Here is a 25,740-nt window from a genome sequence, read left to right on the forward strand (position 1 = left end):
AAAAAATTAAATCTCACTATATAAATCTCAAAAAAAGAACTCAAAAAGCAAATTGTGTTTGTTAAAGTTTTCTTAAAGAAAACATTAATTAAATAACAGACTGTTCCAATATGAACAAAATCATGAAGGTTCATGAACAATCAAAATTTGAAAAGCTGAGTTTATAATCGATGATATTTAGCAACTACATGATAAAAGACATCAACATTAGAATTCCACTGATCCATTCAACTTTTAAATCTTTCAAAATCAGGCCAGGAAGATAGACAATAATACTGAATCCTTCAATAAATCCTGACCAATATTTGTAATTTGATGTTTAGTAACATAGAAACATTACAGATACTAATAAAGCCTGTGTACGGTATTTGTTCCCAATGGCCCAATGCCATTAGCTAAACCAAGCACCTCAATACATAGACATTTTGTAAGCACTTAAAAAGGCAAAGAAAAAAAAAAGAAAGAAATAGAAAAAAGAACAAAAGACAAAAGTTGGTCTCCATGAGACCTAGAGATGAACATTTGTTTCTATCCAGCACTATCCTCATAAGACTGCTTTTTCCAGAAGGGGTTTAATAATATCTCTTTAAGATATTTTTGAATTATCAAATTGATGAATATATACACATTGACTTTGTTTGAGAGTGGTTTAACAGTCCATGTCAGCAAGGAAATTCTGAATATATACTTTTTTTTTTTTTTGTACCAGGAATTGAACTGGGACACTCAAATGCTGAGCCCCATCCCCAGCCCTATTTTATATTTTATTTAGAGACAGGGTCTCACTGAGTTGCTTAGGACCTCACTAAGTTGCTGAGGCTGGCTTTGAACTCGAGACACTCCTGCCTCAGCCTCCCGAGCTGCTGGGATTACAGGCGTGTGCCACCGCGTCCGGTTGAACATACACATTTTTAAAACCTAGTAGACTGAAAGGCGGCTATGTGTAAGTCTGAAGGATCCCAGGTAGGCATCTGGCAAGCACATTCGGGTCAATCTCTAGGACTTTTCTTTTTTTTAATAGAAAGTGATCTATCAATTTCTTCAAAAAAACTTCTTTAAGATCTCCAACTTGCAGGAACAGGAAGTAAGAAGAAAGCTTGAATAAAGGCACCCCTTATATGTTTTGAGGGGCCAACCCTCAGACAAGAAAAAATTGATGCACATATGAACTAAGAAATCCACTTCACCTTACAGTTAAAGGGATACAACCTTTTCATTCCCTGAAGACTATTTTATTGGTGTTTAGGAAAGCAACACCATTTACTATTGAGAAATCAACCTCCACAGTGAGTTAAAAAAAAAAAAGACAGAGAGAGAGATAAAGATAAAGCCTTACTGAATTTAATTCTCAATCCCTCCCATCACTGATATATCAAAACACCACATCATTTTTAGAGTGAGATGTTAAACTAAGGCTAATGTCTAAAAATAAGAACCTAGTGGAAAATGTAACCAAAGCATGGGACTCTTTACTCATAATTTTATAATTACCATTTTATAACCCTATCACTCAGTTTCAGTGACATTAAATTGAAGTCACATTCATAAAATTATAATCATTTAAAAAAAATCAATTAAGTCTTTGACATCTGCAGTGCACGACAGAAATAAATGCCTGGAAAATAAAGTTCTACCTAAATTTGACAAATATGTGTGGATTTCCAGTGGGCACCTGCCCTCAGTTTTCAAGTTCAAAGGCTTTCTTAAGTCAACAAATGATTGGCCTTTTCCTCAATGCGACCACACACACACACACACACACACACACACACACACACACAAAACACACTTGTTCAAAGCTCTTCCCTATTTCTAGAAATTAAGATTGGGTACAGAAATACTTATTATTAAGAGGAACTATATAAAATTTCCCTTCTGTAGCTGGGTATAGTGGCACACACCGGTAATCCCAGCAGGTTGGGAGGCAGGCACTGCTGGCCTTCATTAACAGGACCCAATTTTTGGCCTTGACCAAGCCAAACAAAATACTTTTCTGCAGGGGATCGCGGGTGTGTGCCGGGGGTTGAACCCAACATCATTTAACCACTGAGTTACATCCCCAGACCTTTTCATATTTTATTTTGAAATAAATAAGGTTACACTGAGTTGCTTAGGGCCTCCCTAAGTTACTGAGGCTGGCTTTGAAGTCATGATCCTCCTCAGCCTCCCAAGCTGCTGGGAATACAGGTGTGCACACTGCACACAGCCCCACTGGGCTTCTTTCAGCCTTCACATGCACACGGGGCCCCCTCTTCATCTCACAGTTCCTGCCCCCACCTCTCCCTATACCCATCTCCCTGTATCCACCCCATCCCCATCTGCTCATCCTCAGGGACAGCATCTCAGACCCCATAGTCTAGACCAAAGCTGTCCTTATTAGTTCTCACATGTTAACAGGGAAACACGAACGCTTCTTCTTCTCAATGCCCTTTGCTGTATTTATCAGAGTAGTTAATCAGTATCTGTCTTCACCCCTAGATGACCCGATCCACCAAGGCAGGGGCCACACCTGGTTGTGTGCCCCTCCAACACAGTACCAGGCACACAAGGTCACTCAGCAATTCTTTAGAGAACAATTAGAGATCGTGCATGGATTCTAGCCTGGGGTCTTTGTAAATACCTCTACTGTGGATCCAGTTCTTAACAACATTACTCAGAACAGTTTTTTCCAGTCCGTCAATTACATCTGAATGACTGCCATCTGCGTCCTGTTGATTTACTACCTGCTTGCTCAACATGCGATGCTATCATTCATAAAATTCTCTCACCTTCTCTTTACACTTTCTTTCCCTACCTGCCCCACCCTACGGAAATACAACCTGCACACACACAAGGATAATAAACCCAAGGCCTGTAATTATGTGTCTATCTTTGCCAGTGTCTTTAAATAGGAGACCAGGCAGGAGAACATGAGTTAACATTTATAACCATCTTAGAGAAAAAGACATCAATATTCCTATTTTCTGAAGAAGAATCTGAGATTCACACAATTTATAAACGATGCCTGACATTAACACAGAGATGGGGCTGGCGTGGTGGCTCAGTGGTAGAGCACTTGCCTAGTCCGTGGGAGGCACTGGGTTCGATTCTCAGCACCAGATATAAATAAATAAAGTTCACTGACAACTAAAAAAAAAAAAAAAATTAAAGGAAAAAAAAAGAGCTGTGTCTGCCTCCAGTGTCTATGTCCAGAAATCCCGGGGCATCTCCGGGCAGGAGAATTCAGTGAAACTTCTCTGGCTCCAGCCTCCCTGTCTTTATATGCACAGGAACAGCCAATGACAGCACAGATTTCATTTGGTTACTTTCATTATCAACAGGGAACATTCCACGGCAGAGTTTGCCAACAGAGCTTATCGCAACAGACGGCTCCCAGGGCCTGCCAAAGACCAGGACTCCAGATGGTCTCATTTTCCTCAATGACAAACAAGAACTCTCTTCACCCCTGCTTTATCTTTGGGTCCCCCAAAAGTATCCCGTTGGCAGCTGCTTTTCTACAGACCTTCTAGGAAGCAAAACAATAACATTATTGAATGCTGACATCCCCCTTCCTAATTAGCATGCAGAAATATGCAACCCATAACTCCAATTTGAAATGTCACCCTGGTGCTGCACTGCGCTACACTGCTACGGCTAAGGGAAAACCAACGCTCCGAGTATATAATCAGCCCCTTCTACCCGGAGGCATTTGTAAAACAGGCATGTTTGAGTCCACCCCCACTAAAGAGGCAGTCCCTTGTAAACTCTCTCCGAGAGAAGTGCCAAGGGCTAGATGAGGCAGTGACTTGTCTTGCCAAGTGAAAATGTCAAACAGAAAAAAGTAAAAAGAAAGAAAAATAAGATGGGTCAGTTGATTTATTTCAAGCATCATATCGGATAAATTAGTTCAGGGCAAAATTACGAAAGGCATTTATTATTATTTATTTGGGGGGGTTACCAGGATTGAACTCAGGGGCACTTGACCACTGAGCCCCATCCCCAGCCTTATTTTTGTATTTTATTTAGAGACAGGGTCTCACTTTGGAGCCATTGCACTTGGCAGGCCAAGCCATTTATTCTAATCTTGTCTGCCTTGCCTTGTTTCTGCCCAGTGACAGAATGAGGAGGTGGTTCAAAGTGCCAAGCAGAGCTCAGTGATAAACTCAGAACTTTTATGGATCAGCACCTGCTAACCAGGGAAAATACTCAGTTTTGGTTTTGGGGGATTGGCTTACTTCCTTTAGTGTGATATTAATGAAGGGGGGTGGCATAGGGAGAATGGAGGAACTTTGGATTGAGGGAGAGGGCATGGGGCAGGAAAGATGGTGGAATGAGTCGGACATCATTACCCTAGGTATGTGTATGAGTGCACATGTGGGGTGACTCTCTATCATATACACCTAGGGAACTGAAATGATGTGCTGTGTATGTGCAATGAATTGAAATGCATTCTGCTATCATGTATAACTAAGAAGAGCAAATTAAGAAAATGGAAAAAAATAAAAAGGCAGCAGCACTTCTATGCTTTGTGAAGGATGATGGTCGGTTCCTTATAGAGATGGAAGGTTCTCCATTCCGTGAGGTGTATAGGCAGCAGGTTCCATGATGGAGCTCCTGCTGTCTCCCCAAGCCTAACCGGGGCACAGTGCTTCTTCTCTTCATAAATGGATCCACTGTCGACCCAGTTACAGAAGACTGAGATTCAAAGTTATCTTGGGAGAAATCTCCAACACCTGCGTCTTCTACCTCCTCCTCATGATAACCAACACCAATCCTGCTGTTTAATGACATAAATACCTCCAGACTCAGTCAGGCCTTCAGCATCAGCACCGACCAAAGTGAATTGCAACGAGGGTAGCTGGACAACATGCACTGGGTGGGGGGGGGGTCTGTTTATAGTTTTATTTGCTGCACATGGCAACCTGCAGCTCATCCAGCTGTTCTCTTCCCAATTGCTATTTCCCCCAAGGGATGCTTCTAATTCCACAGATATTGAATGTGCCCATATAAGGGTCTCCTTTAAAGGTCTTAACACAGGCTGGGTGCGGTGGTGCAGGCCTGTAATCCCTGCAGCTCCGGAGGCTGAGGCAGGAGGATCTTGAGTTCAAAGCCAGCCTCAAGCAACTCAGTGAGACCCTGTCTCTAAATAAAACACAAAATAGGGCTGGGGATGGGGCTCAGTGGTCAAGTGCCCCTGGGTTCAATACCTGGTTACCCCCCTCCCCCATAAGATCTTAACATTCTTCCAACTGCATATTTGTTTGATGATTGAATCGTGTGTCTTGTCCATTGGACAGTGAGAGCCATAGCAACAGTGACCACATCTGCTTCTGCCTCACATCTTCCCTTTAATGAATATGCCAATCATTACACAAACTAGTCATGAAGGCTACAAAAGGAGTATCCATTTGGGGGCTACAAGGAAATCACCAGCCTTGCCTGTGACAGGACCTGGGCAAAGGTAAGAGACCAGGCTTTGTCCTCCATTCCCTTTAGTCCTTAGCCAGTCTTTCTGGACCTCAGCTTGGTCATTTGAAGAAAAGAGCTCTATTGCATTTCCAGCTCTCGGATCCGACCGCCCTGCCAATCTAAAACTCAGGCAAATATTGGGCCTGAAAGAAAATCTGAAGATTATCAAGCTTTAGGGATTTATCGGTTGTCCCTTTATTGTATTGCAGGTCACAAAAGGGTTCCACCTAAGATCACTGCTCCTCTGTGATAAGGTGCTCTGGGAGAATTCAAAATCATGCTTTTGCAAAAGGGCTTGGCTCAGCAGGTGGTACACGCCTGTAACCCCAGCACTCAGGAGGATGCCAACTTGAGGCCAGTCTCAGCAACTTCAGCTGCCACCAGCAAAGTGTGGTCACTTAAATTTAAACGAGCTTATATTGAATTTATTTTAAAAGTCAGCGACTCAGTCCCAGGAGGCCCATGGGGCTAGAGAACACTGAACAGACCTCTCACTACACAGCTCTGCTCGGAAGGAAGCAGGACATGGGTGCCTCCATACCCTTTCCAGAACCTTCTCTGGGTTCATCGATCAAGCTCACTCTCTGGATTCAGGTCTTGTGGTGTACACTGACTACTTAAAGGTCATCTCTGAGAAGCTCGCTTGACACTCCAGGAGCGCTGGCTCCTCCCATCAGAGGGGCTCTTCACTTTTCTTAAAATTGTTTACATTTATTTATTTCATTTGTTTATTTTTTAGGAATACCAGGGATTGAACTCAGGGGCACTCAACCACGGAGCCACATCCCAGCCCTAGTTTGCATTGTATTTAGGGACAGGGTCTTTCTACCTTGCTTAGAGTCCCAGCAAGTTGCTGAGGCTGGCTTTGAACTTGCCATCCTCCTGCCTCAGCCTCCCGAGCTTCTGGGTTTCCAGGTCTACCTTGGGTTTACCATACTAACTTAGCAAAAATACTAGCATCCCTAGGACTTATCCTGCTCCTCTGTAAAATGAGTATAAACAAGACCCTCTTCACAGACTTGTTTTTGAAATGTTAAATGAGTTGATACATCTAATATACTTTTTCCCTCAGAGACAGGATCTCTCTATGTTGCCCAGGCTACTCTCAAACCTATAGGCTCGACTGATCCTCCCACCTCAGCCTTCCCATTACAGGCACACATAACGCCCAGCTCAAACACATGATGTACTCTGAAAAGAACCCAGCATATCATATGCGCTTCACAAACCTTAGCAAAACTAAATAAATGAAAAGCATAAACACCCTCCAATGCAGAGCTACTTTGGTCTTCTGCTCTGTACATTATATCCCTGGCCTCAGGACAAAATAAATGCTCAATAAATACTCATCAAAATGAATTGCACATGCATGAAAGGGCTTTCCAACTGCACTGTCATGGCAGGAGGATTTGCATGAGCTTAGGGGTTTGAGAACAATTCAGAGAACATAGCAAAGCCAACCTGGACAACATAGTGTCAAAACAAACAAAGAGCACTCCCAGAAACAAACCCTATAGTTCTATTCATAATAGTATATGTAGATATTTCTACAAGGATGCTCGCTGCACCTTTGTTTTTAACAATATCACACACAAAAAGGAGGGGACTCATGGGTTGAGGGACATCCTAAATATTTTCAGAGGATTAGTTAAATAAATTACGTATATTTATATACAGGACACGGTGAAGTACTTGTAAAGAATAAGGTGGAACTGTATGAGGTACAGTGGAAAGATCTCCCAAGTATGTTAAGTGCAAAGGGCAAGAAAAGAGTAAAATAAACAAGAACCCATATGGCTATGCCATTTAGAGTAAGTTTTCGAACGCTTGCACTAGATACTTTAACAATGGTTACCTACAAGTCGGAGAGCAAGCAACTTGAATTTGTGTATTTTTAAGTTCTTTATTGCAGGAATTGTTCCATCATTGTGCTAGTCAGCTCTCTGTTACTATAACAAAATCACTGAGGAAATCCACTTAAATAGAAGAAATATATTTGGCTCATAGTCTCAGAGGTTCTAGTCCATGACCTGCTGACCTTTTTGCTTTGGTCCTGTGGTATGGCCACATATCATGGTGGGGAGCACATAATAGAGCCATTCCTTGCCCTCATGTGGCTGGGAAGCAGAGAAAAGAGAGAGGAGGAGCCCAGGTCCTGATATCCCATGCAAGTGCAATTCATACATGTGCAATTCATTTGAATAGGTATTTAATGAGCATTCATTTTGTCCAACCCCCATAGGACTGAAAGACTTCTAACCAGGTCCCATCTCTCAGGGGTTCGACCATCTCCCAATAGCATCAGGGACTAAGTCAGTAACACTTATCAGAACCACAGCTACCAAGAACTCTTATTACTTAAAAATGTCAAAGTGTCTTGCTTGAAAGAGTGTCATGGTATCAGACTTTTCCTCTGTGGCATTTGTAGAGACTGAAAGAAAAAAAAAAATCAAGCCAGTAAAAAAGATGGTTGGTATCTGGGAAGTCAATAAAGATGTTTTACTGGCAAATCCGCGGGTTGACCGACTGGAACAGGGGGCGGGAATCGGCTGCAGTAGGAATTTCAGAGCAGTCGAGTGTGTGTAAATATCAGGGCTAATGCTGATTGAGAGCTTATGTGTGTCAGACACTCGGATAAGCCCTTTCCAATTACTGTCTCATTTAGTCCTACCTGTGAGAGAGCAGGATGATTGTCCTTATTTCACTGGAAGGAAAAAGGAGACAGGGAGTTTTAAGCGGCTTGCTGGAGGGCACACAGCTCAAAGGCAAAGGTGCTGACCCTGACGATCAAATTCAGGTAGTGAGACCATGGAGCCTGCCACGTTAGCTGCTGTCCAGGGACTGGTCCAGGGGAGGCCAAGACAGAAGCAGCTCTGAGAAGATTTCTCCAAAACTATGCCTGGGACGGTCACTAGAGTTTCACACAAACTTCCACTTTGCTGTCCACTATTAAGAGTCAACACAGGGTTGGGGTTGGGGTTCAGTGGTAGAGCACTTGCCTAGCATGTGTGAGGCACTGGGTTTGAATCTCAGCACCACATATAAATAAATAAAATAAAGGTCCGTCAACAACTAATAAAAACATTTTTTTAAAAAAGTCAATATAACAGTTGGGGGGTGGTGGTGCACACCTGTAATCCCAGAGTCTCAGGGGATACTGAGGCAGGAGGAGCAGAAGTTCAAAGCTGGCCTCAGCAACTTAGAGAGGCCCTAAGTAACTCTGCGAGAACTGTCTCTATAATAAGATTTTTAAATAGAGTCAATATAACAGATATTAGTGTGTTCCAAGAAATTATGAGCCATCTTCTATGGTAAAAAGGTCAGAGAACCCAGTATATTCAAATGGTCAAAAGTGGGATGGATTAATCTGAGGTTCAATTTCAACTCCAGAATCACCAACCAGCATTCACAGAAATGCGGTCTTTTATTTAAGTCCATCAGAGATTTTCTGAAAAAACTATTTACTTCCCCATGGCTACCCACCAGGAAGTCAGGCGGAAGTACTAATGGGTTTTTTGTTAAACTCAGACTATTCTTCTTGGGATTTTCCAGGAAAAAGTGTAGGATGTGAGAGACAAGTTGAACTCAGCATGGTTCCTGATCTGGTGTGCTGGTCTGCTGTACAACCCTGCAAAAGTGATTTAATAAAACTGGCCTCAGACTCCATGCAAAACTTCAGTGATGACAATTCCCTGTCGCAAGGGTGACACTCCATGAGAAAAAGAACCTACTCCACCAATATACAATGTCACAGGAACTTCTGAATAAAGGGAGTCTATTCTTTTGCCAAATGAAACTGTTGTCCACATCTCAAGCCCTCCCCCTTTCCCACCCATACACTTCCGTTGTCCTCTCCAAAAATGCAAATGACCACTTTGCATATCTGGGACTGGGGCTTCTCACAATGGCATAATCAATGATTGCAGATAAGGATGATTCACTGTGCTAACCAAAGAGGATTCACACCTGCTGTCCTGTGGTCACCGAATTTTTAACTAGTTTCCCATGGACAAATAGCTCCCTGTATGTCCCCTTAGCTACCCCCGTGTCCTCACAGGACACATGGGCCTTAATCATTTGCAGATCTCCACCCAGGCTACCAGCTACATAATCACATGCCCTTCTAGGGAAGTAAGCAAGTGGATAATGAGCAATATAATATTCCCAGGTTGATAATTAGCATTTTGATTTACACCTAAACACCATTCAAAGTATATCTACAACTAGAAATGAGCAACAGTTACAAAGGAATCCTCCTTTTCCCTCCAAAAAATATCAGGCAGAAACTGCGTCCCTAAGATGCATGATCATTACTGGATTTTCAGTTACCACCTATAATAGAGGCTTTTAGCACATCAAAGCTATAATGTTTCCAATAAAATAATAATTTGGCTTTCTATTTACCCTTTGTTTTTAAGTATAATTTTAAACGCCCTTATGATTATCTGATAAATCTAAATTTTAAGAGTTCTCTATAAAGAGAGACATATAACTACGACAGAATTAATAATTCTAGTTAGAAGCTAGATCTAGTAAGTCATGATCTAGTTAAAGGCATCGTACTTCTGTCATTAAAAAATAACACTCCAAAAAAATCAGGCTAGGTATTGTTTTCAGAAAATGTACCATTTTGAAGATATGCAAAGAACCAACAAGAAAAAAAATAATTCCTTTTTTTGGGGTGGCAGGTATCAGGGACTGAACCCAGGGGTGCTTAACCACTGAGCCCCATCCCCAGCCCTTTTTCATATTTTATTTAGAGACAGGGTCTCACTGAGTTGCTTAGGGCCTTGCTAAATTACTGAGGCGGGTTTTGAACTCGTGATCCTCCTGCCTAACCTCCAGAGCCGGTGTGATTACAGGCATGTGCCACCACAACTCCTGGCTAGAAAAAAAGAATTCTTAGCATCAGTAATCATCAGAAATGCAAGTCAAAACCACAATATCGCCTCACTCTTGTTAGAATGGCAGCTATTAAAAAAAAAAAAGACTAAAACAAATACTAGCAAAGATGAAGAGAAAGGAGGATTCTTGTATATTGAATGTAAATTGGCCCATTATAAAAATAATTTTAAAAAAGCAGTATAGAGGTTCCCTTAAAAAACTAGAGATAGAACTACCATATAATTCAGCAATTCCACCATGGAATCTATATCGAAAGGAAAACAAATCACTATGTTGAAGATATATCTTCATTCTCACATTTGTTGCTATTTACAATAGCCAGGATGTGGAATCCACCTGTATGTCCACGGACAGAGGAATAGATAAAGGAAATGAGGTGTATCTATACATCTACACAACTGAATATTATTCAGCCATAAAAAAGAATAAAATCCTGTCATTGGTGGCAATATGGATGAACAGAGAGGACATTAAGTAAAATAAGTCAGGCCCAGAAAGACAACTACTTCATGTTCCCACCTGTCTGTGGATGCTAAAAATGATAATCTCAAGGAAATGGATAGAAAGGCTACATTACCTAGATGGTGAGAAGGGTGTTGAGGAGGGGCCCATGGACGGGGTGGTTTATTTCCACAGGGCTGCAGTTGGATAACAGGAATAACTTCAATGTGTTCAATTCTATAAAGGGTATGTGTGGCTGACAGGAATTACTTCTAAATTTCAATATACTAGGAAAGAGGGTTTTTAATATTCCCAATGCAAAGTAATGATAAACTGAGGATTAATGGAGGTGACGGAAATGCCAGCTGCCCTGATCTGACCATTACACATTGTAGACACATTTCAAAATGTCACACTGTGCCCCATAAACAACCACAATTACTATGTGTAAATTAAAATTATTTTTAAAAAAAGAATCAACTTATAAAAGTATCCATTTATGAAGATCCAGTTAAATAAATCATAATCCAACCCAAATAAATAAATAAAAGAGAAGGAAAATGTAACTTTTCCCTAACAGTTGGCTCCGCCCTAGCACTTCCTCCCGCCGTAGACCCTCGTCCTATAGGGTTTGGCATGTGGAATGATAGCTGTCCACGTTAGGAAGTACAACAGTACAAAGACTGCAAATGAGACATGCCTCGGAAGGTTATCCAGAGGAAGCTAGTTAAATAAACTATGATGTGCCCTTACAAAGAAATCAGCCATTTAAAAAAGAAGATAACAAGAAGTGCCCTACTGCTGAATTGCAAACATCTACCAGGACACGGCGCTAAACCAAAAGAGCAAGGTTCTGAACAGCAGGTCTTGTCAACTGCCTTCTGCACAAAATGGGAGAAATAAGAACACACACAGAGCCAGGCACAGTGGTGCATGCCTGTAATCCCAGCAGCTCGGGAGGCTGAGGCAGGAGGAACATGGGTTCAAAGCCAGCCTCAGCAACTTAGCATGGTACATACAACTCAGGGAGACCCTGTCTCTAAATAAAATACAAAAAAGGGCTGGGGATGGGGCTCAGTGATTAAGAGCCCCTGGTTTCAATCCTTGGAACTCCCTCCCAAAACACAAACACACACAAGTGTATATACACACATGCAGATACATGTTTCAATTAATAGTAAGAAGCTTCAGAAACTACTGTTATTAGTAACACTGTTGGTAACACTGAGTTGGAGATTAGACAGTTGAAAGATAGGCCTTTGAAGGAGATTCCTTACTAAATATTTTTAAAATACTTTGCTTTTTGAACTATGTGAATGTATATTCTATTTTAAAACACTAAAACCACTTGGGCACGGTGGCAGACGCCTATAATCCCAGCAGATTGGGAGACTGAGGCAGGAGGATCACGAGTTCAAAGCCAGCCTCAGCAACTTAGTGAGACTTAGCAACTCAGTGAGACCCTGTCTCTAAATAAAATACAGAACAGAGCTGGGATGTGGCTCAGTGGTTGAGCAACCCTGGGTTCAATCCCTGGTACCAAAAAAAAAAAAAAAAAAAAAATCAAAACTAATTCATGGTAAACATGGTATTTCATTCCTTCAAGACTAAAACACCATCTATCAGGTTACATATTGTGAATCTCTGTTTCTTCCTCCTGTTCTTTAGAATACCATGCCATGCCCTTATTAAAACACAGAACACACAAGCTTAATCGACTAACTAAAAGAGAAAACTTAGAGAAAAAGCACACTATTTGTATTAATGATATTAGGGTGAATCGAAATCACTTATTATTTGTTTACAACTCCTCTGTCTATAAAACAATTTTTGCCTGGATGACTTGGGACAAAGCCCCTGGCACCTCAGGGTGCCCAGGAGAGACAGGTTCTCCTGCAACCACAGAGCATCTCACCTTCATAGGTGCCAACTTCCAGAAGAGTCCCGCTCTGCTCGAGATCCAAGAACTCCTTCACAGTCAGGAAGCTGTAATCCACGCCAGGCACTTCTCCTTCCCGGGGAGATCGGGTGGTGCCTGCAGACAGAAAAGACATCAGTCAACCAGAACAGGAAGTTCCACATCCAGGTGCAATCGAGCCAACCTGTTCAGGCAGCCAGAGCACCTAGAACTTGGCTGACTTCTCTGTCCAGACATCGACCAGGTCAAGGCTTCAAAAAGAGCATCCTCACTTTACCATTTTGTAGGATGCACTGAATGGAGGAGGTGATCTGTGTGGGTTGCACAGACGGCAGCCACCATCGGCAGCTCTTAGGACTCCAGCAAATACTAAAAATTATCCACTCTTAAGCTTGGCTCCTCGGGGGTTTATATTTTTATCACGCGCCTCAAAACCCCTGTGCTCCTCAATACATCCGGCAAGTTCCAGTGTAATAAGCCCTTTGAAGAAAATGACACCCACTGCATAAACACATCACCAGAGAAATGCGATTGCACAAGATCTGCGGTTGGACAACTCCCAGGGATTAAAATGCTGCTGCTCCTCATGTAATTAATACGTTGGGTGAAAAGAGGCCACCCATGAGTCTGGCTAGAGAAAGGGGACTTTTGCATGTGGGAGAACAATTCTCTCCCTGAATTATTCTGGCCACACTCTCAACGGCTAAAAAAAAAAAAAGCAACCATTTAGGAAATGATAGAGAACCCTGGAAGTACTTGAGTCACCTAGTACAAGGGCTGGGCTGTGGATCCAGCCTTGACCCAAAGTGTGGGGGGCAAGGAGCAGAGGGGGTTGACACATCCCCCAAGGAGAACAAAAATAAACGAAGAAGCATGCATGCAGTGTCTACTAGGAGTCGGCGTCAAATACTGTCAAACAGAAAAAAAAAAAAGTGACTTCTTCTCCTACCTCTTAAATTAGGAGAAAATCAGCGCAACTCACTTTTGCAAGACATCATCATCCATGGTGGGGATTATAGGTTTTTCCTATGAAAATAAGTAGGGATTTCCCCTTATTCCTAGGATTCTCTCTCTTTCCCTTTAAAGTGTTTAAATAACTAACTATATGTATCCCAGGGCTCTAATGTTCCTGGGACCATCCATCTTTGACCTCCTGCCTACATAATGACCACGTCCACACATCTACCTTGTATATCCCTAATTCCCAGAAGTAAAAAACCTCAAGAATTATCACGCCAGGTGCAGGGGTGCACCCCTGTGAAAATCCTGTGGCTCAGGAGGTTGAGGAAGGAGGATCATGAGTTCAAAGCCAGCCTCAGCAACTTAGCGAGGCCCTAAGCGACTCAGCAAGACTCTGCTTCTAAAAAAATATATATATTAAAATGGGCTGGGGATGAGGCTCAGTGGGTAAGCACCCCTGGGTTCAATCCCTGGTACTCCACCCCACCAATGTACCCAATTTGAAAACATCTGAAATCGGAGTGTCTTAAATAGCTGTGAGTTATTCAGAGAATGGTCCTATTTCCAATGGTGGCTTCTCACATTAAGCACATGGGGGCTTTCTGGTACGAGGCTTGCTTGGGAAGTGTGCAGAAGTCTACTCCGATACTCCGTCCTAACTTATTTCCATCCTTGGCACCCTGGTGGATGAGAGGTCATTCATGGCTTTTAAAATTCCATCTCAGGTGTCAGACGCACAGCAGGTGCTGGGTACATAAAGAGGGTATCCTAGACTTCAACAGACCTGGGGGTCTGGGTGGGAAGGGCAGGTTCACGGTCTGGCTCCCCAGGTGACGGTTTTGGACAAGATCCTGAGCTTCTGTTCCTCCCGGCATCCTCTGCTGAGAAACGGGGCTAACAATAGTGGCACCACAGGTACTAAGTGAAATAATCCTTTGAGAGAGCTGAGTTCAATCATTGTTAGTAGAGAGTTTTACTTTATGTTACTGTTGGAATGAAGGGAGTTCATCGACTCTTAAGCTTAAAAATCCCACTGTCACAACCTGATGTTGTCCACGTGTCTGTATGTAGATGTGTGGATAGCCATCATCACGTTTCAATCATTTAATAAATATTTGCTGAGGACCCCCCCCATGAATGCCAAGCACTAATTGAGGCACTGGGTAAACAATGGTCAACAAGACGAAGTCCCTACCTTACTGAAACTTATATCTGAATTTGAGAGAAAAATAAATAGGTATGGGAAGACAGACAGACAGCACACAATTTCAGGAGGCACTAATGCTTCTGCTTTCTACGTCAGAAGGGACCTCAGAGCCACGTGGGCATTTGGGCTGGAGTGCCTTGTGGGGGTGGGGAAGTGAGGGTCCAGGAAGCAAGTTGAGATAGGTGAGCAGGAAAGGCCTGTCTCCTGCAAGGAAAGCCCCCCAGGCTGAGGGTCTGCGAAAGGCTTTGATGTGGAAACAGCTGAGTCACGTTGGGGAACGACACAGGGACAGGTACATCTGCCAGTGAGACTCCACGTCATGGACAACCCCAAGAATGGGATCCTGATTAGAATAAGTCATACTCTATGTATGCACAACACGTCAGAATACACTCTACTGATGGGCACGGTCGCGAAGGCCTGTCATCCCAGCAGCTCAGAGGCTGAGGCAGGAGGATTGTGAGTTCAAAGCCAGCCTCTGTCACTTAGTGAGGCCCTAAGCAACTCAGTGAGACCCTGTCTCTAAATAAAATACAAAATAGGGTTGGGGATGGGGCTCAGTGCTTAAAGTTCCACTGAGTTCAATCCTTAGTAAAAACAAACAAACAAACAAAAATCCAAAAAACTTCTTCTGTCATGTATATCTCAAAAGAACAACAACAACAACAACAACAACAAAAAAAACCAAAAAACTGGTGCACTCGTAGCAGTGAGATGGAAGAGGCTGGAAGTGAAAGCCAGATGAATCAGGCCACAGCAAAGAATTCATATCTCACTCTAAGGGTGACAGCAAGTCACCAGAGGGTTTTGAGCAAGGTGATGCCTTAATTCAATACCTATTTTTTTTAAAAGATCTTTGACTTTGCATAGAGCATGCAGGGTAGGAGGTGAGTAAGAAGAGAAGCAGGGAGACCAGTTTGGTGGCTGTCCCAGTGACCCAGAGAAGACAATCAGGTGTGGACTAATGCAGGTGCTGAGACACAATCAGATATCTACAACAGAATGCATTTTATTTATTTGTTCATTTATTTATTGTTTCCAGGGATGAACCCAGGGGTGCTTAACCACTGAGCCCCAGCCCCAGCCCATTTTATATTTTATTTAGAGACAGGGTCTCACTGAGTTGCTTAGGGCCTCACTAAGTTGCTGAGGTTGGCTTTGAACTCCCGATCCTCCTGCCTCAGCCTCCGGGGCCACAGGGATCACTGGTGTGTGCCAGCAAGCCAGGATAGACCTAACTCTTTGAAGCTAGGAACAGGAAGAGGATCCCCAAAGGAGATAGCAGCAGCAGCAGCAGCAGTAGGGTGTCAGCTCCTGCAGCCAAGTGCAAAAGCTGTTCAGCCGGCTCCTTGTAAAACACCAGCAGTCTACATCCTACTTGGAAATTCCAGAGCAGCATAAGCAGAGAAATTCTGTGACATGCTGTGGCGGGATCTGTCTTAAATCTGTTCCGAGATGGCCACTCTCCCAAACAGCCTCCGTGTCAAAATTCCAATCATTTATTCCACCCACTCCAAGAAGATGGGGAGAAAATGAAACCCAACCAATTGTTGGGTTGGGTCCATCTTCCTAGACCAGACCAGTGTTTTCCTGCCTGCTCTGTAGCCATCTTATCTCTGGCCATTTGTCTTCAACCAGTTTTCACACCCAATTGGTCAGATGTCCTTTAAAGACAATAGTCACCCCTGGGTCTCTGTTTCCTGAAAGGATCTGAAATAACCAAGAACTTCAAAAATGCTACATCTTAAAAGGGACACCCCTTTCCCCTGTAAATAAATATGCTTCTGATGGCCTCCGAGAGGCAGAGGAGGGAGGAGGCTGGGGGTGAACCTCCACAAACCCTGCAGGGCTTATTACCCACACAAAACCTGTGCAAGTTGTGTGCTGGCAGGAGGTCTCCTCCAGGGTACTCTGAGCCGCAGGCTGGGCCTGGGCCAGCCTTACCAGCTCCATTCAGCCCTGCTGGGTGGGAAAGGACCAGGCAGGCCCCGCCTCCTCCTTTCTTGTAGCAGAATGACAGGCGGCCTGCTGGACACACGCCTGACAGATGGTATTTCAAAGGGTTTTCAGGAGCCATCTGGGGTGGGTACAATTATTACAAACCTCACTTCTAACAAAGCCAGAAGGGGTTACTTCCTGACAGAAGAAAAGTAAAAACAAATTCTATCATGTTTCCCAGGGATGACACATTAAAAAAAAAAAAAAAAAAAGGGACCAGGCTGACAAACCAGGGTTTTTCTGTAGCCTACAATACTGCCTTCTGCTCCCGTCTAGCTGGAGATGGGGCCAGCAATATCAGGGGCTTTGGCCTCACAGGGTTCCTCCTCTTAAGCAAGAAAAGAGAAAGGGAGTATGTTTGTTTACTTAGGTCCCAGGCGAGCCCTTAATCAATACTATTGCACTAAATCTTCCCCAGAAAACAGAGGGGAGGATGAATATTATATTCATCTTATTCATGCAGAGGCTGAGGCTTGGAGAGGGAAAGGAACCTGCCCCGGGTCACGTGACCAGTTGGGCAGAGTCCTGGTCTGGGTGCAGACAGCATGATGTCATCCTCATTCTAGACCCTTCTGGTCAATAGAGTGAGCGCTGGGCCACTAGGGAAATGGCCCATGGCTGTGCTAACATGGTAGCCTGTGCTCCTATGTGGTTGCTGCAAAGTGGCTACCGAGACGAGGAACTGATTTTAAAACTTTATTTAATGTTATTTACCTTGAATTTAAATTGCTACATGTGGCTAATGGCAACCAGATTGGACAGTTTCGCTCTAAAGCAGGATAATATTTAGGTTGCCTATTTTACACTGTGTTCAGTACAATGCCCCAAAGCACTCCTAGTGCTCCAAATAACAAGAAACAGACACTGTAAGGCATCTTGAACTGCTATAAGGAAACCTCCCTTTTAAAACCTCTTCCATGCTTTGAAAAATGATCTAGCCAAACCCCTTCTGTTTGGTCCTAAAAAATTCAATTTGATTCCTAGTGGCTGTGTCCTCTTGGAAAAACATTCTTAGATATTTGTGGCAGTGTGGTTTGTAAGAAACAAAGCAACATAAAATAAGACCTAAATGAAAGCAGCTCTACTCAAGAAAAATAAATAAATAAAGGAAAAAATTTAAAAAAAAAACAAACAACCAAAAACACCCTTCATGCTGAGCGCACTGGCACATGCCTATCATCCCAGTGACTCAGGAGGCTGAGGCAGGAGGGTCGCAAGTTCAAAGCCAGACTCAGCAACTTAGCAATACGCTGTCTCAAAATAAGACACAGAAAGAGCCAGGGATGTGGCTCAGTGATTAAGCAGCCCTGGGCTCAATCCCTGGTCCAAAAAAAAAAAAAAAACAAAAACGTCACAATTTTTAAAAAATCCTCATGAATGCATGGATTGAATGCAATATGCCCAGTGTATCTTCCTCAGAAGCTACATAAGAGTAAATGGTTAATAAAAAAAAATGGTTAGACCTGTACACAGTTGAGAAAAGGAATGTCATAACATGCATTGAAGTGATAAAAATAAGTTGCAGCAAAAAATACACACTATCATTGCATTTCAATTAAGAGAGAGTCCAAACCTTACGTACTCTGCCTGTTCAATGGGTGGAATAACACCAGCCCTTTAACCCCAGGAACCTCAGGAGAGTAGTTTTTGAAATGGGAAGCGATGAAACAATCATGTCCTTCTTACACACCTCCCACATGCTGAATCATGCCCTGAACATGGAGTTGTTCTGGCATTTTATAAAATGAATACGATAATTATTTAAGAAATAAATTTTAAGACCCGGTTCTTGGGCGTTCTACCCAAATATCTTCAATATTAACAGTGTTCACAGAAAGATGCAAAAGAATTATAGGCTCCAGCTGAATCACTCAGACAATATGTTCCAAGGATTCCATCTCATAGGAGACCAACATCAAGGCCAATACCACTTGCCTTCAGCTGTGAATAGGAATACAGACAAATAAGTGGAGGGGAAGGCAGGAATATTTTTCTGTCTGCTTTTACTTTTAAACCTCAAGCTGTTCTGTCATTAGACAGGACCCTTTTTACATGTTAAAGTAACTACAAGATTCCTACAGAATAGCGAACATTATCAACCCTTTCCGCCACCAGATCATGACTTACCTAATTAACTTGAGCTCTGTCCTACTGAACATCTCAGTAGGAATCAGCAATTCCCCCAAAGTTCACTCAGTCAAGCTGGAGTGGCCATTTGCTGCTTATGAATATTTTATGGTTCGTAAACTTTTAGTATACTTGTCTTCAGTGACCCTTGCTGAGGATATCAGAAAGTGACCTTCCTTATCATCAGATTCCACAAACCGTGGCCAAAGAAAGGAAACAGGACAGGGAGCTCATGCACAATCTCTTCTGATTCTAGAAAATTCCCTTGAATTTATCTATCTAGCTGAGGCGCCCAAAATAAAATGTTAGCACTCAAACACCGATAAGCCATTTCCTCCTGGTTAATGTCCCCAACACCATCAGGTTTCAGGACCAGCCATCTAAGCTGTGATTTCACTCAGCGACTTGTCCAAATGTTCTCAGGGCCAGACTGTTTATAGGGGCTTCGTCATCCACCCAGATTAAACTGTTCCTACTCAAAGATAGCACGGGCTGTTAAATTAATCTGGGCCCCGCTTATTACAACCTAACAAGACTTCCAAAATTAGTCACTTCAATTGCCTCCATGTTAAACAGGGCATCCCTATGTCACATCCCCATGGCACAATCCTGGCATTTGTTAGGTATTGAGGGTACCCACCAGGTATCCAGGACAACCTCACATTATTCATTCTTTAGCTGATGGAGATGGAACATAGAATAGTGTTTTGTCCCCCCAAATTCACATGGTTGCCTACTTCTCTAGCAATCTGAGGATCAGCAGCACTATTTGATCAACAATTTCTATTCCAACCAAAATACTTTCCAAACAATTGAAATATATTCACGGAAAAAGGAAATAATTGTGGCACACGCCTGTAATCTCAGTGGCTTGGGAGGCTGAGGCAGGAGGATTGTGGGTTCAAAGGCAGCCTCAGCAATGGGGAGGCGCTAAGCTACTCAGAGAGACCCTGTCTCTAAATAAAATACAAAATAGGGCTGGGGATGTGGCTCAGTGGTTGAGTGCCCCTGAGTTTAATCCCTGGTACTAAAAAAAAAGAAAAGACTCACTTGAATTGCCCATGCATCCTTTTCCTGAGACCAGCTACCCTGGGTTATGATTATGGACGTGTTGTCTTGTAAGGAGATCCACAGCATGGTGAATCACATGGAGATAAAAAAAAGAAGGAATATATTTACCTATGGCAAGCAAAAGGCTCCCAGTAATGAGCAGAGGGTTCAGCGAGTTCAACCCCAATGCAAGATGTTGGTGTTAGAAGCAGCCTAGCCCAGCTGTGCCACTAAACTACGTGGCTGACACTGGACAATTCCTTTTCATGCCCTCAATGCCCTCATCCATGAAACAGAAAGGGTACCCCCTGATCTGACTGATCTGCAGGATGGTGAGGAGCTCCATATCAATTTATGTACAAGGACACAGATCCTCAGCAAATTGAAAGCTTTTAAAAATTTCATTCAGATCAGACGCAGTGGCCCAGCAGCTCGGGAGACTGAGGCAGGAGGATTGTGAGTTCCAAGCCAGCCTCAGGAAAAGCGAGGCACTAAGCAGTTCAGTGAGACCCTGTCTCTAAATAAAATACAGATTAGGATTGGGGAGGTGGCTCAGTGGTAGAGTGTCCCTGAGTTCAATCCCCAGTATCCCCCAAAATTTTATTCACACACACAAAAAGGAACTGAATCTAGGCCCACCTTTATATTTTACATGCATTATCTAATTGAACCTTTGCAACAACCCCATAGAATAAGGAATATTATGTCACAGATAAGAAAATGAGGTCGGGGGGATAGGGAGGATGTGACTTGTCCAAAATGCCACAGCTAGTAAATGGCAGATAGGAATCCAGGTTTTTATTGCAGAGAGCAGTGAAAAACTGAGAAGAGAGACTAATGTGGGGGTGGGGCGAGGCTGGGGTCAAGCTGGAAGAGGGAGGAGCCAATAACTGTCCTCCGCAAAGAAAGGTGAGGCAGACTGGGTTGTGGAGGTGAGGGTGGGAGACAGGGAGCTGATAAAGACCTCCCAGGATGCCCAGGAGCCATGGCCTGTCCACCCCGCCCCATAATCAGGGCACCTGGACCAGAATCCAACAGGAAACCCGAGTAAGAACTTGAACCAGACTGTTCATCCTCCTCTGCTTTACGAGGGAAAGACAACTTTGACATGTGTAAACCCACGGAAACCTTGCCTTCACTAAAAAGAGCAAAGCAGAATTCTCAAACTGCCATTCTTCATTCCAAAATGCATTAAAGGCATTTGGGAAAAAAAAAAGGATCCTTATCTTCAGCATCAGCAACATGCTTATCAAAACTCAGCGTCTGAGGATTATCTTGCCACATTTTCTTTCTGAGAGGAATTCATCAGTAATGCCGTGTCCTAGCGCTAAAGGTGGTCTCCGGTTACTGAGGATTAGACCAGACAGAATGTCTCCATTATGACAGGTGATACTCTTACTCTCTCTGAATTAATTACAGCCATTGTTTGTAAAAAAAATGGACTCATTGCCAACCATCTCAACCAGATAGTTTTCAAAAGTGTGAGATAGAAAATGATCATTTTGTGGAAGAGATGTGATTAACTAAGAAATTCAAGTTTTAATAAATTAGGTGACTGTGCACCCCCAATGCTGAATGCTTCATATTGCCAATATTTGGAAGCCTTCTTTCTTAGTTTAAAACAGACCACAAAAAAAAAAAAAAAATCAGGAGTGAGTGCTAATGGGCATATGGTTTCCTTTGGGTGTAATGAAAATATTCTATAATTAAGTTGTCATAATGGTTGCATAGTTCTATGAATAAAAACCAATGAATTGCCCACTTTAAAAGGATGAGTTTTATGGTAAGAATGTAAGTTTGTATACCAATAAAGCTGTTAAAAATATTACACTACAGCCAGGCACAGTGGCGCATGCCTAAAATCTCAGCTACTCAGGAGGCAGAGGCAGGTGGCAAGTTCAAAGTCATTTTTTTTTTTAGTTGTCAAGATCTTTATTTTGTATTTATTTATACGTGCTGCTAGGAATTGAACCCAGTACCTCATATATGTTAGGCAAATGCTCTACCACTAAGCTACAACCCCAGCCCTCAAAGTCATCATATTATCCACTTAGTGAGACATTGTCTCAAAATAAAAAATAAAAAGGGCTGGGATGTAGCTAGCTCAGTGGTAGTGTGCTCTTGGGTACAACCCAAAGTACTGAAGAAAATTCCCTCCTCTCTCCCCCATATATTTTTTTTGTGTGTATATAAAATATATATCATTATATGTTATATAATTATATACAAAAATATAAAATAATGTATGATCTGTATATCTAAGATATATGTATATGGAGAGATAACATTATATGTTATACATACATATACACCCATAGTATATACTCATACATATGTAATTATGCATATATATATATAATATCCACATGTATGTATATATGTATGTATATGTGTGTATGTATGTATATATATAAATATATGTGTATATATGTATCTATATCTATGTAGACAGCACACTATTTAGATATATAATATGTAAATTATATATAATATATAATATGTAAATTCTAGTCTCTGCTCTCATGGACAGGAAAATTTAGTAGAGTCATTGCTCCATGTCCATAAAAAAAAAAAAAATAACACATGGTAAAACTCACACAATTTAACAACTGATTCCATTAGTCCTCCCATTATGGGAACCCAGAGGAAGGGTGAGATCAGAAATCACTATGTCATATCTTTTTTTCTGAAATTGGCAGCCATTGAGAGTTGCAGAAGTGCACTCGTCTAGAGAAACCGGTGTAGCATCTAAAGGTGGACTTGGTGAGTTAAAAGCCCAGCCCTGGTACTTAACAAGTTCAACACAGTTGGCCTTGGATCCCCCCCATCTCTAGAATGTGAATAATAATGCAAGCCTCATAGGGTGGAGGGAGGATTCTAAAAGACTTGAGATGTGAAATGCTGAGCCTGGTGGTAATGTGCCTTCAGGAAACAATAGCCCTAGCAATAGCAGCAGCACCCCATCCTCTGTGCTGTTAAAGGGAAATTGTTATGGAAAAGTGAACAGAGCTAAGGGCTGGAAGCTCAGTGGTAGAGGGCTGGCCAGCAACCCTGGTTCAATCCTCAGAAATGCATGGGTTTAAGAAAAACAAATAAAATAGCCAGGCATGATGGTATATACCAGAAATGCCAGCAGCTAGGCAGGCTGAGACAGGAGGATCCAAAATTCAAAGCCAGCCTCAGCAACTTAGGGAGGTTCTAAGCAACTCAGTGAGACCCTGTCTCTAAATAAAATAATGAAAAGGGCTGGAGATGGGGCTCAGTGGTTAAGCACCTGAGTGGTTAAGCTACTGATCAGCTCTTATACTGCTTAACACGAAATGCAGGTTTTCTACCCATAATGCCAAATTTAATTCTTCAAACCGGACATATTTTCCTACCTTAACACAATATTCTACCTTTAGTGACATTTTCCAAAGCCTTTCACATGAATATATACAAACTCCTGATCACAATTCTTCAGAATCTTTTGATAAGAAATGACAAAGTCCTCAGTCTACATACAGTATCCCTGTAGTCAAGTGTTGGTCATCTGACAATAAGCACAAGCCTAGCATTGATTCACTAAGAAAATGACCTATTTAGTGGGACAAAACGTCCACATTTGAAAACTTAAATACCCCTAACTCCATGTCAACCACATCATTCTTCATGTGATCATCTCCCTCATTGAATGAATGTAACACTTATTTATTGAAACAATACTATTTAGCCCCACACAAGACAACAATGTAAGTTTAGCACCAAGACTCAGCAATTATATAAGAGAAATTCAAGATGGATAGGAGTAATAAAGGTATTTATGTTGATTAATAAATACCTGGGTTCTCAATTTACTTAGGCATGATAGTTTCTGACTTTTCTTAGGTGTACGGTCAAATATTCATGAATGTGTAAATTTATTTTGTTCCCCATCAATTATGGACATGGCTATGTAAAAGTAAACAAAAGGGAATGTTATGTATCGTGAGATACAGCACATTGATGGGTACAAATTAAGCCTAGGACAAGCTGGACTTGGGAGGCTGAGGCAGGAGGATCTGAGTTCAAAGCCACCCTCAGCAATTTAGTGAGGCCCTAAGCAACTCAGGGAGACCCTGTCTCATTAAATACAAAATAGGGCTGGGGATGTGGCTCAGTGGTCGAGTGCCCCAGAGTTCAATCCCCAGTACCAAAAAAAAGAAAAAGAAAAAAAAACTTAAGCCTAGGCAAAAACAAAAGGTGCCCTACTGTACTAACCTATGGCCTTTATAGCAAAAATGAAAACATAGTCGGACCGGTAAGATTTCTACCCAGACAGAGCACAGTGTGGAAGATTGGGGTACCAAGTGAATAGCATTAAACCTCAAGTCTCCTTTCCATTTTACAACATGGGGTTTTCCCTCTTTTTCATCCCAGTGTGACTTTAAATAGCTTTACACATGGCACCCAAAGTGCCAACATTCAACAAGCATCTTGTGAGCAAACACTGAGAAACATGAACTTGAACTTGAACATTCCTTAAGGGCAGATTCCTAGGCCTCTGAATTCAGTCGCGGGACTGCTGTTGTTGGTAACTCATGCTTTCTCCATAAATGAGGGCATTTGCAGATTCCTGGAAAAAATGAATTATAGTCTTGACCCCCTGCGAGCTATCATTACCTTATATAATACTTCCTAATTATCTCTGCAACCATCCACTACAATTCAAAAACCAATGGACTTGGAGTGAATGCAAAATGATAGCGATTAACTGTTACAGCGCTCATTTCAATCAGTTCATTTTTCAATGAGCAATTACATTCTCACACTATGTAGTTACACTCTTGCCATAACTAGAGCTCATTTCATGGTATAGACCACGCTTTCCAGATAGATGAGTCACATAAATTATTATTTTTCATCCTGACTGTTAAAGGTTGGGAACATAGCTCAGTAGTAGAGCAGTTGTGTAGCATGTAAAATGCCCTCAGTTCAATCCCCAGCACTACCAAATAAGTAAGAAAGAAAAAGAGAAATCTGAGACTGTTAAGCCAAGTTAGGTGGCTTTAAAAGATGAAATTTTCTTGTGAAAAATGAATTACTAGCTGGGCTTGGTGGTGCACACCTATAATCCCAGTAGCTCCAGAGGCTGAGGCAGGAGGATCTCGAGTTCAAAGCCAGCCTCAGCAAAAGAGAGGTGCTGAGCAATTCAACGATACAAAACAGGGCTTGGGATGTGGCTCAGTGGCTGAGTGCCCCTGAGTTCAATCCCTGCTACCCCACCCCATGAATTACTAATGCTTCTAAATATTTGGAAACATACATACTGAGGAACAGAAATCAGCACTCATATGACTAACTAAAATTCCAGGCTCCACCCACACTTTTTTTGGGGGGGGGGGCTACTGTGGATGGAACCCAGAGGTGCTTTGTTACTCAGCTATATCCTCAGCCCTTTTTATTTTTTATTTTAGACAGGATCTTACTAAGTTGTTTAAGGCCCTGCTAAGTTGCTGAGGCTGGCCTTAAACTTTCGATTCTCACGCTTCAGCCGCCTGAGTTGCTGAGATTACAGGTGTGTACCACCATGCCTGGCCCCACCAGCTTTTAAACAAAATATTCTTATTACAGTATTATCTGAAATATCAAATAAGATCAAGCAGAAACCTTTACTATTGAAAGTCACTTGGAATAATTACTACACATGAACAATAAATTATTCTAT

General features: G+C 42.2%; 1 protein-coding gene across 15 annotated transcripts in view; it reads right to left on the bottom strand.

Annotated features, from left to right (window-relative positions):
• Positions 1 to 25,740, bottom strand: part of Magi1 (membrane associated guanylate kinase, WW and PDZ domain containing 1) — a 612,663-nt gene that overhangs the window by 114,091 nt on the left and 472,832 nt on the right. For all 15 annotated transcript variants that reach the window (XM_048801229.1, XM_048801228.1, XM_048801225.1 and 12 more), the window contains one exon: positions 12,710 to 12,829. In XM_048801229.1, the coding sequence (XP_048657186.1) occupies positions 12,710 to 12,829 (120 nt within the window). The remainder of the gene's footprint in view (positions 1 to 12,709; positions 12,830 to 25,740) is intronic.

The sequence above is a fragment of the Marmota marmota genome, unplaced genomic scaffold (assembly GCF_001458135.2).
Source record: "Marmota marmota marmota unplaced genomic scaffold, marMar, whole genome shotgun sequence".
In the NCBI taxonomy this organism is placed as follows: Eukaryota; Metazoa; Chordata; class Mammalia; order Rodentia; family Sciuridae; genus Marmota; species Marmota marmota.